The sequence below is a fragment of the Cebus imitator genome, unplaced genomic scaffold (genome assembly GCF_001604975.1).
Source record: "Cebus imitator isolate Cc_AM_T3 unplaced genomic scaffold, Cebus_imitator-1.0 Scaffold299, whole genome shotgun sequence".
Lineage (NCBI taxonomy): Eukaryota > Metazoa > Chordata > Mammalia > Primates > Cebidae > Cebus > Cebus imitator.
In genome coordinates this window covers 1,336,015-1,347,262 of record NW_016107614.1, presented here as the reverse complement: position 1 = coordinate 1,347,262, position 11,248 = coordinate 1,336,015, and the positions used below count along the sequence as shown (strand labels likewise).

Sequence of the window (11,248 nt, the reverse complement as noted above, 5' to 3'; positions counted from 1 at the left end):
GTTTCACTCTTGTTGCCCAGGCTGGAGTACAGTGGCACGATCTCGGCTCACTGCCACCTCCGCCTCCTGAGTACAAGTGATTCTCCTGCCTCAGCCTCCCAAGTAGCTGGGATTACGGGCGCCTGCCACCACGCCCAGCTAATTTTTTTATTTTTAATAGAGACAGGGTTTTACCATGTTGACCACGCTAGTCACAAACTCCTGACTTCAGGTGATCCACCTGCCTGGCCTCTCAAAGTGCTGGGATTACAGGAGTGAGCCACCGCACCCAGCCGACAATTTTGCTCTTTCCACGAAAGTTATACTGCCTCTTTCTGTTTCTTATTTTATTGCAAAGGCTGAAATTTCCACAAAAATGTTACATAATAGTGGCCATGCTTGTTTTCTTCTATTTTAAGTGAATAGCTGCAGTTGCTCTTTGAGCATGGTATTGGCTGTTGGAATAAGACAGATATATATACTTTTTTTTTTTTTTGAAAGATGGGGTTTCACCATGATGGCCAGGCTGGTCTTGAACTCCTGACCTCAGGTGAGCCACCCACCTTGGCCTCCCAAAGTGCTAGGATTACAGGCGTGAGCCACTGCGCCCGGCCCAAGACAGATATTTTGAACCTCATCTTTTATCAATCTCTCCCTTGTTCATGATGCTTCAGCTCTCCTGGCCTTCTTTCAGTTTCCCTGACTTACTAAATTCTTCCCACTTTTGGATCTCTCTTCAACCATTCTTTCTGCCAGAACTACACTCTTTCCACCCACCCAACTCTTACTTACTCTTTAGATGATTCAGCTTAAATGTCACTTCCGCTGACTAGGGTGGGTTTGGTTGTTACATGTTTTCAAGGTGCCCTGTATTATGCTTTTAAGCAGTCACCAAATATGTAACCATATACAATTTGAGCATTTATTTTAAATTTGTGTCTGTGTCCTTTGATAGCAGAAACCAAGTCAGCGCTGTGCCTGACACATGAAAACACTCAGATGATATCTGTGAAGTGAAGAAACTCAGGACTGTTAAGGACATTCCCAAGAATGACTGCATAGAAAGCCCCTTGAATCAGACAGCTTAAATTAATTACTCAAAGCAGAATCAAGGTCTAGTTAGCTAGAACCTATGTGTTCTAATTCTGAATCCTCTTTCTATTGTGCTCCTTCAAATATTGCTTATGCGATCCTGAGCTAATCCTAGATCAAATTCTAAAACTAGAAAGTTTGGTATTACACATTCAACAAACATTTATTGAGGAGCTGCCTTGTGCTAGATACTGAATGCATGGTGGTAGGGGCTGCTTTCATGATACTAGATTCAAGCATTGGAGAAGTCTGGTGGGAATCATATACCGAGTGTCTAATCATATGCTGACATAAATGCTTGGAATAAAAGGAACAGAGGTCCTTGTGAGTCTTAAAGAAAACAAACAAAAACAAAACACCCCACAAAACCCCTTTCCTCAATTAGTGGGTCCAGAAGGGCTTCTCTGAGAAACTGATAGTATAGAAGCTATATAAAGGAGGTAGGAATTAAATAGGCCTAGGAAGACAGAAGCGTTCCAGATAGATGGCATGTTACAAAGGCTCTGTAGCAGGAGAAAGCTTGGCGCATTAGCGACATTGAGAGAAGCTAGTATGTTATAAATTTTTTAAAAAGGGCAAGCAGAGACTGTGATTATAAATTTTAAAAACAAAAAAGGCAGTATTACTAGATTGCGTCAGTGAGGTGGAGACAGTGGCGCAAGATAAAGCCGGAGAGATAAGCGACATTCATACAGTATGAAACTCACTGCTAGGCTGGGCTGGGTTACTGAATTCACATCTGCTTTTGTCCCAACCTCCCTCCCCGAGCGTCAGCAGCACAAGCAAGCGAGATCAACACAACTAGTTTGTGGTGTCTCAGTGCACAACAGCGGCGATCACGGCTAGAAAAAACTAAGACCAACATTGTACCGGTGAAGCGCTAAAGACGCGTCCGCAGTGCCCATGCCTAAGGACTGGAACTTAATGAAAGCCTAAGAGAAAACAGAGAGAGGAGATGGCAAGCCGCTTCCTTTACCGCGCCGTTCTCGCAGCTCTTCATCAGACAGCCGGCAAGCGACGAAAAGATGTAACCGTGGCGGGTGTAGGTGCCACTGCCCGGGCTGCCCTCCTCCAAGTTACACAGACGTTCGCCTGCAGAAAAAATGCTTTATCAGTCACTGGCCCCCAGAAGCTGTAGGCCGTCCAGCCTTCCAGCTTTGACCTCTATCCAGGACTCTGTACGGGAAGCGCTCACTTACCGGGAATGCAGTATCTGACGGGTGGCGCCATGATTGTCGCTGTCCCAAAACCCGGATGGAAACGAAGTCTACTTCGCATTGGCCAAACCCAGGCACAGTTCCGCAGTAAGACTTGCGTCAATTGGTGTTCTTTATCACGTGATCTGTAGGAGCAACTCCTTGCGGGTAAACTCAATTTCCCAGATTACCCCGGGACAAATCCGGGGGCGGAACTTCAGAGCTCCGCACTTGCGACTGCGCGTGTGGTTGAGGATGGGCTGGCGGCGGGTCCGGTTGCGCTGGCTGGTGCTGCGGGCTGCGGGCCATGATGGGTTGGATTGAGCCCGGCCCGGCCGGGGCGCCGAGTCAGAGGGGGTGGCAGTGAGCGGCGGCAGAGGCTGCGGGGCTCGGTTTGGCTGACTGGGGAGTCGGCAGGCGGCAGGTAAGGGCGAAGCCTCGGCCCTTGCTCCCCATCCTAGTCCCTTTTTCTGGGTCGGGCACTGCCTTGGGGCCTTGTCTTGAGTCCGGGTTCCTGCTCTCTCCCCGCCCCGCCCTGTGGGGCCGTGCCCTCCTCCGCCGGAGCACACCTTCCGAGCAACCTAACGGCGCAGAGCAGGAAGGAAGGAGGTCAAGCGACCCAACTCCTCCATTGCACACATAGGGAACCTCAGATTCAGAGACAGGGCTTGGCTTGTCCAAAATCTTGAAGATAGTTAAGATAAGAGCCCAAACTGGAACCCACGGTTTTTGACTTGCCGTCCGTCGCAGTTTCATCTCGTGGCTGTCATTGAGAAATAAAACCTTTTCCTGTTTTTTTTTTTTTTTTTTTTTTTTTTTAGTATATACGGAGCCTCGCTCTGTTGCCAGGCTGGAGTGTAGTGGTGTGATCTCGGCTCACTGCAATCTATGCCCCCTGGGTTCAAGCAGTTCTCCTGCCTCAGCCTCCCGAGCAGCTGGGATTACAGGAGCGTTTTGTACTTAGGATAGAGACAGGGTTTCACCTTGTTGGCCAGGCTGGTCCCGAACTCTTGACCTCAGGTGATCCACCCGCCTCGGCCTCCCAAGGTGTTGGGATAACAGGCGTGAGCCACCGCGCCTGGCCCTTTTCCCAGTTTTTTAAACTGCAGCTTTCAGTCCTGCGTTCCGATCCTCTTCGCGGCCCCCCATCCCTACTTCAGTGAGCGTTCTCAGGTTGAAAAAGTCAAGCTCTGGTTGTGTGGGCCCCTCATGAAAAGACGAGCAGTCCCAAAATAAAGTTGCTATTCTTTTTATTCTCAGCGTGTTAGCCCAGAAGGGAGATCTGCACATGAATAAAATGCTACTCTTCATTGATGTCTGGTATCTCCTACTTGGAATTGCAAACATCCTAAGAGCAGCGTCTTTGATCTCAGTTCATCTGACTTCTGATGGCTTTGGCTTTGGCCGACTGTCCCTGTTCCCTCAGTCGACTTTCCCCTTGGAAAACAGATGGTGACTTAGAGCCATGGGAAGAGGGGAGGCTGTGGCCTGTAGTCTCCTCCAGTCTGGTGGCAGATTACGACTATGGTCTGTGGCGACTACTCTGAGGGATCAGAGTACTTGGGGCTTCTGCTTGGGGTGGTAGTAAAGCTGCACTTTGCCCCTCTTCCCCACACACATCTTTTTGAATTTTGCTTTACCTCAGTGTCCTGAGATGAAAAGTATATGTTCAGTTGTGGCCCACTTACTACATATATCATTTTCCTGGAATCCCCTACCGCATTAGCTAAAGGGGAGAGGCCCTAGCCTCAGACTTTGTTCACCTAAATCTGTATCTATGCATCTGGGAGCTTTTTTATTTTTCTTATTTATTTGTTTATTTTTAAGATGGAGTTTTGTCCCTGTTGCCCAGGCTGGAGTGCAATGGCATGATCTCCTGACTCTCCACAACCTCCACCTCCCAGGTACAAGTGATTCCCACCTCAGCCTCCCAAGTAGCTGGGATTACAGGCATGCGCCTCCATGCCTGGCTCATTTTGTATTTTTAGTAGAGACGGGGGTTTCTCCATGTTGGTCAGGCCGGTCTCGAACTCCCGACCTCAGGTGATCTGCCCGCCTTGGCCTCCCAGAGTGCTGGGATTATAGGCATGAGCCCCTGCGTCCAGTGTCTAGGAGCTGTTTACATAGTTGGGCTGATTTCTGGTTGGGCTTGTTTTAAAAAACGACTTCTAGCTCCTAAGTGCTATGATGTTAATAATAGTTTGTATTTCTCTCTTTATTAATCAGGAAGAATGATAGCAGCAGACACTTATTTAGTGTTATCACATTGGCAGGAGTGTCCTTGTTGGTATTTGTAGGACAGATAGACATCTGGCCGGGCTTTCCACTTCTGCATCCCTCCAGGTCATTCATTCAACAGATATTTATTGAGTACTTCCATGAGCCAGGTATTGTGCTAAGTGCTTTATAAACATTTCACTTACACTTACCAAGTACAGTTTGCCCTTCATATCTTCGAGTTTCACATCGAGGATTCAACCAGCCATAGATTGGAAATATTTGGGGGTGGCTGGGCATAGTGGCTCACGCCTGTAATCCCAGCACTTTGGGAAGCCGAGGCAGGCAGAGCACCTGAGATCAGGAGTTCGAGACCAGCCTGGCCAACATTGTGAAACCTCATCTCTACTAAAAATACAAAAATTTGCTGGGCGAGGTGGGAGGCTGAGGCAGGGAGAATTGCTTGAACCCAGGAGGCGGAGGCTGCAGTGAGCTGAGATCTTGCGGCTGCACTACAGCCTGGGCAACAGAGTGAGACTCCATCTCAAAAACAAACAAACAAAGTGTTTATGTAGCATTTACTTTGTGTATTAAGTATTGTAAGTAATCTAGAAATGATTTAAAGTACATGGGAGGTCATGTGTAGGTTATATGCAAACACTGCCATTTTATATCAGATTTGAGCATCCATGGATTTTGGTATCTGAAGGGAAGACTGGAATCACTCCCTCCGCAGATATGGGGATTAACTGTATAGTTACAAAATTATAAAGGATTAGAGCTGGAAGGGATTTTAGCATTTAATCCCATTCCCTCACTGAATGTGAACACAAGGATATTGAGTCCCAGCAGGGTGGAATGATTTGTCTGAGGTTGGCCGGGCGTGGTGGCTCACGACTGTAATCCTAGCACTTTGGGAGGCCGAGGTGGGTGGATCACCTGAGGTCAGGAGTTCAGGACCACCCTGGTCATCATGGTGAAACCCCATCTTAAAAAAAAAAAAAAAAAAAAAAAGATTTGTCTGAGGTTACAGAACTGCTTAGGGACAGAATTGAACCCTAAGGAATTGGGTAAATCTAGTCCTTGAGGCAGGCATTTCCTGTAGAGCTTAAGAATTTAGCACATGGTTGAGAGTAATATGAAAAGTGGAGAACAGAAAGATTTTTCTTTAAGAGTAGAAGAGGTGTGAGGTAGCATATAATATGAATTTATTACAAATGAGGAATGCATTGGATTTGCATGCTATTGCTACAAAAAGTATTTAGGCAAATAGGGAACTCTCCATTATCTGTAGAAAGGGAACAACAGCGGTGTGGATGTCCAAAAGCCACCTAGATTTGTTGTGGAGTAATCTGTTTTGTCCCACTCTTCACATTTGATTGTGTGTATCTGCTATTTTAAAAACTCATGCTACAAATCAAATCATGGTTCCAAACAATAGGAGTGGAAGTTTGAGCTTTTTTTTTTTTTTTCTCTCTTGAGATGGAGTCTTGTTCTGCTGGCCAGGCTGGAGTACACTGGTACGATCTCGGCTCACTGCAACTTCCACCTCCTGGGTTCAAACAGTTCTCCTGCCTCAGCCTCCTGAGTAGCTAGGATTACAGGCATGTGCCACCATGCCCAGCTAACTTTTTGTATTTTCAGTAGAGATGGGGTTTTACCGTGTTGGTCAGGCTGGTTGCAAACTCCTGACCCCAAGTGATCTGCCTCCCAAAGTGTTGGGATGACAGGTATGAGCCACCACGCCTGGCCTTTTTTTCTCTTTTCTACACTCCCCTTAATTCTTTTTTTTTTTTTTTTTTTTTGAGACGGAGTTTCGCTCTTGTTACCCAGGCTGGAGTGCAGTGGCGCAATCTCAGCTCACCGCAACCTCCACCTCCTGGGTTCAGGAAATTCTCCTGCCTCAGCCTCCTGAGTAGCTGGGATTACAGGCACGCACCACCATGCCCAGCTCATTTTTTGTATTTTTAGTAGAGATGGGGTTTCACCATGTTGACCAGGATGGTCTCGATCTCTTGACCTCGTGATCCACCCGCCTCGGCCTCCCAAAGTGCTGGGATTACAGGCTTGAGCCACCGCGCCCGGCCTTCCCCTTAATTCTTTTAGCTTCTTAGGGGGTGATAGGAACGGACAGTTTCTTAATACTGGTGCCGAGTGTAGGTCCCTACTGAAGTGTCTTCTCTTTCTCTATAAGCCTTGTCTGCTTAGTTTCTTTTCATCTTAGGGCTTACGGGGCTTGTGCAAGGAGGTAATTAAGTGTTTTCTTTGGAAGGTCTTTTGTGGAGATGAGCCTGGGTGCAAGGATAGTACAGTGCTCCAGTTACTGAATTGAAACCCTCCATGCAGTGGAGCAGCCTCCTCCAGTTTCTGTTGGGTTTTGAGCTACCTGTTAAATAAGTCAGTGGGGTTGTCAAGGACAAAGCAGCTCTCCCTGGCTGCCTCAGGGCAAAATAAGATAATTTCTTTTCTGGTAATAATAGTCTTTTATCTGCAGAATTGATGAAACTGTCATCAAAAGATCTGTTAGAGCATCTGTGTCCTCTGTTCTGGTCATTGTCCAGGCAGCTGATCTCTTCCCATGGCTGCTGGATGAGGTAGAAACTGCATAGAGGACACGGAGGCACTGGCACAGGTGCCATGGAAGCAGTGAACTGGGAAGTCTGGTTGGGCAGCTAGGCGCTAAGGCAGCAGCTGCAGAGAAGTTTTGTGAGTGTCTAATTAGACTGGGGCAGTGGAGTCCATCAGAGAGGTCAGGCTCCAAGGCCTTCATGAACCAACCTGGAGGTACCCTCCCATGGCTCGTGACTCCTTCCTATGGTATTCTGCTCGGAATACCTGGAGTTGTCTTGGCTACCATGTCCTTGGGGTGGGGCTGGGAGTAGAATTGGAGACAAAGCATCTTCTGTCATGCAAGGGGTAGCTGGCTGTCCTGACAGGAGACAGGGAATCTCATGCTACAAGGTTGAGTCCGCTAGCTATGACGTCAGCCCAGAGGGAGTAGGAATGAGTATCTTTTGCCAAGACTTAAATAGCACCAAGGAATATCTCGGTGCAGGATCCACATTCTGTGCACTAACTCCTCCACTGGCTGTTTGGTGAGCAGCAATCGTTTGGAGGGAGGTTGATGCTCCAGGGCAGTCAGGAAGCCCCTGGTAATCTGTGCTATGGTGGCCATGTCCGAGACACAGCGGGCAGCTTTGTCCATGTTGGCCACACTCCACCCAAAGGTCTGCCTACACAGACAACTCCTAAGATTGCTTTGGCTTGGAGTGGCCTTTCTCACCCCTTTACTGTGGCCTGTTGCTTTAGGTGTGCATCACCTTGGATTTACTGTGCACCCATGTGGTGTAATATAAATACGATTTCTGCAGGTTCAGAACCATCAGTCTCTACCCTCTTAATCTGGTTGCGATACTGGCACTGGCCAGTCCATAGAAAAGTAACCTTCCTATTTCTCACAGCTGGTGACTTGCCTAGCTGGGTCTTAGTACTTAGGTCTTTGCCCTTTGAATGAGTACTCTAGGCCTTCCCACTAGCAGGTTAGGGAGGGCGGGCTCAGGCTGTATTCTCACAATGGTGTGCTCTCCTAGGAACCATGCGAGGCCAGCGGAGCCTGCTGCTGGGCCCGGCCCGCCTCTGCCTCCGCCTGCTTCTGCTGCTGGGCTACAGGCGCCGCTGTCCACCTCTGCTCAGGGGTCTAGTACAGCGCTGGCGCTATGGCAAGGTCTGCCTGCGCTCCCTGCTCTACAACTCCTTTGGGGGCAGTGACACCGCTGTCGATGCTGCCTTTGAACCTGTCTACTGGCTGGTAGACAACGTGATCCGCTGGTTTGGAGTGGTGAGTGAGGTACAGGGAGCAGGAAAAGGGGTGTTGTGTGGAGCAGAGGGACATGTCTCTGACAGACCCAACTCAGGTTTTGGGGGTGGCCCCCACCCTCAGGGAAACTCAGAGTCTGCTTTGGGTATAGCTCTTACACCATGTCTCCCTGACCTCGCTGGTGTTGGCAGGTGTTCGTGGTGCTGGTGATTGTGCTGACAGGCTCCATTGTGGCTATCGCCTACCTGTGTGTCCTGCCTCTCATCCTCCGAACCTATTCAGTACCACGACTCTGCTGGCATTTCTTCTATAGCCACTGGAATCTGATCCTCATTGTCTTCCACTACTACCAGGCCATCACCACTCCACCTGGATACCCACCCCAGGTGGGTCCTCACAGGGGAACTGGGGGGAGTTGCTGGCTGTGGGAGCTGGTCCCAGGAGTGGGAAGAGTACCTTCGTATGTTTTGAGAGACAGTTATGCTCTCCCTTCACACAGGGCAGGAATGATATTGCCATGGTCTCCATCTGTAAGAAATGCATTTACCCCAAGCCAGCCAGAACACACCACTGCAGCATCTGCAACAGGTGGGTCTTGGCTTTGCTCTCTGGGAACCCCCGCTGTGGTCCTTCTGCTGTAGCCCAAGGGCAAAACCTAACCTTGAGTTTGCTAGGACATGGATGAAGCACCTTTCATGTCCCAGGCACCCTCTTCGGACACCTCATCTTTAGGATGGTCCTGTGAGTTAGGCATTACTACCACTTGTGAAAATCGAGGCTTGGCAAGATTAAGTTACTTTGTCCAATGTCTTACTGCCATTAAGCTGCAGAGCTGGGTTTGAAGCAAGGCCTGGCTGTCTTCAAAGTCTGTGCCCTTTCCACCTCAGCAGGATGCTGGTCCTTGTAGGAAAGGATTGGCACTGACATCTCAAGATCTTTGGCCACCGTAACAGAGCCTGTGTCCCTTCCTCACAGGTGTGTGCTGAAGATGGATCATCACTGTCGTATCCTTTTGCTTTCCCTTCTGCCCGAGGCCTTCTCTAGTGCCAGAGCACTGTACAGGGTTAGTGGCCACAATTTTAGCATCACCCTGCAGAGAACACTGGAGTTGAGAAGTTGTGGGGGCCGACCATCTCCTGGGGGAGGAGGAAGCTTGCAGACACACTAGGACAGATCTTGGATCAAGGAATCTTTTAACAGCTCTTTGTTTTGTAGATTCTCATGCTAATAGGTATTGGATGGGAAGAGATGTTTGGGATTCTGTGGTTGTCTGCTGGGTATGCCAGATAGAACTGTGGGTCCCCATGTGCTGTTCCACAAAGATGTTTGGCTAACTCCAGCTAGGCTGAAATATCGGCAGATTCATTTTTCTGAAGGATTTCAGTTTCTGTGACTTCCTGGTGGGACTTGAGCGCTCTGAAAAACTTTGAGCACTTTCACCTCAACCTTGGGTGTAAACAGTCTTGTATTTTCCTGCCTTTGGAAAGTAGTTCTTAGTGACTGGAAGCCTGAAGCTTGGGTGATGTTGTCATGAACCAGAGGGGCCTGGATACTATTTGAAATTGTGTTTGATTCTTGTCCTTAATCATTTGCCAACCAGCCTGGCTAAACAATTGTGTGGGCCACTATAACCATCGGTACTTCTTCTCTTTCTGCTTCTTCATGACTCTGGGCTGTGTCTACTGCAGCTATGGAAGCTGGGACCTTTTCCGGGAGGCTTATGCTGCCATCGAGGTGAGCTCATTGTCAGGAACAAGGCGGCTCAGTAGTGCAGAACTTGGGGATGTAGAACCTGTCCCTAAGGGGGCTGGTAGCACCCCATCCTAGAGGCCTGAGAGTATAACCAGCACTGTTTTCCATCCCCGTAGAAAATGAAACAGCTCGACAGGAACAAACTACAGGCGGTTGCCAACCAGGTGGGCTGTCCCCACCCCACTGCCTCCTGCTGCTCAGGCCTGGGGGCATAGAGTTCTCAGGCACCTGGGGCCGACCTGCCTGTATAGTTGTAGAGGCTGCTCAGAGGCCACTGTAGACCAGATCAGGAGTCAGGCAGGCTGGCTGTGGTGGGTAGACTAAGTGGCCTACAGGCAAGCTGGAAGTCCCTGGTATGTGACGGTTTTGGCTACCTATCCCATCATCACCTCTCTTTGGGCCAAGCAAGCAATCCACCTCGGTGACGGCCTGAGCAGCAAGGAGTCTATGTTAGTCTGTGTAATGGGGTTCCAGGGGACAGAGACCAGGCTGAGCCAGTCTGATCATCCCTTGCTCCTGGTCCATCTGCATCTGGATCATCCCTGCCCCCAGAACCTTTTAGGACTCCTTAATCTGCTGAGCCCATCTTGGGCCCATATTGATTGTATTTCTGCTGCCCATTCATAGTCCCTAGTGGTTCTCCCCACCCCAGTCAGTCCATTCTGGGTACGGTCTGGTCTCCTCCCTTGGGGATGCAGCGCACAGTGAAGGAGTTCTGGCTGGGGATTGGAGTGGCTTCCCCTGGAGCCCCATTTGTGTTGTCAAGGCCCAGGGTCAGTTCCTCCTGTGCTTTGCCATCCTGTCCAGACCCTGCTCTGCTGCCCAGTGTTTGTCCACATGGTGATGCCGCTGGGCTTGGTCCACCCATCTTGGCTGCTGCCTTGACTCCTCTGTGGCTTTACCCCGTTTTCTCTGCCTGGGTTTGGATCACTTCCTGCCTATAGGTGCCGGAGGGCAGTTACTGGAGACCCACAGAGTAAATGAGCCAGGCTTTGCTGTTTTCTTTTTCTAGACTTACCACCAGACCCCACCACCCACCTTCTCCTTTCGAGAAAGGATGACTCATAAGAGTCTTGTCTACCTCTGGTTCCTGTGCAGGTATTTATTTTTCATTTTTGATAGTTTTAAGGGAGGGGAAGCTTTAGAAAAAAAGGTTTTTTTTTTTTTTTTTTTTTTTTTTGAGACGGAGTTTCGC

At 49.1% G+C, this 11,248-nt stretch overlaps 2 protein-coding genes across 5 annotated transcripts in view; one reads left to right on the top strand and one right to left on the bottom strand.

Moving 5' to 3' along the window:
- EXOSC1 (exosome component 1) overlaps nt 1-2,384 on the bottom strand; it is a 9,876-nt gene extending 7,492 nt beyond the window's left edge. The window contains exons 1-2 of the mRNA XM_037729330.1: nt 2,271-2,384; nt 1,987-2,163 (exon numbers count right to left, since the gene is read on the bottom strand). Coding sequence (XP_037585258.1) covers nt 1,987-2,163; nt 2,271-2,349 — 256 coding nt within the window. The 5' untranslated portion in view covers nt 2,350-2,384. The remainder of the gene's footprint in view (nt 1-1,986; nt 2,164-2,270) is intronic.
- A 93-nt stretch (nt 2,385-2,477) lies between these two features.
- Nucleotides 2,478-11,248, top strand: part of ZDHHC16 (zinc finger DHHC-type palmitoyltransferase 16) — an 11,592-nt gene continuing 2,821 nt past the window's right edge. The window contains exons 1-9 of one of the 4 annotated variants that reach the window (XM_037729354.1): nt 2,595-2,691; nt 4,494-4,654; nt 8,075-8,322; nt 8,493-8,687; nt 8,801-8,889; nt 9,277-9,305; nt 9,902-10,035; nt 10,170-10,217; nt 11,066-11,151. In XM_037729354.1, coding sequence (XP_037585282.1) covers nt 8,080-8,322; nt 8,493-8,687; nt 8,801-8,889; nt 9,277-9,305; nt 9,902-10,035; nt 10,170-10,217; nt 11,066-11,151 — 824 coding nt within the window. In that variant the 5' untranslated portion in view covers nt 2,595-2,691; nt 4,494-4,654; nt 8,075-8,079. Of the gene's footprint in view, nt 2,692-4,493; nt 4,655-8,074; nt 8,323-8,492; nt 8,688-8,800; nt 8,890-9,276; nt 9,306-9,901; nt 10,036-10,169; nt 10,218-11,065; nt 11,152-11,248 lie in introns of those variants that run through there. The other 3 variants (XM_017502765.2, XM_017502767.2, XM_017502764.2) reach the window with 3 other exon arrangements.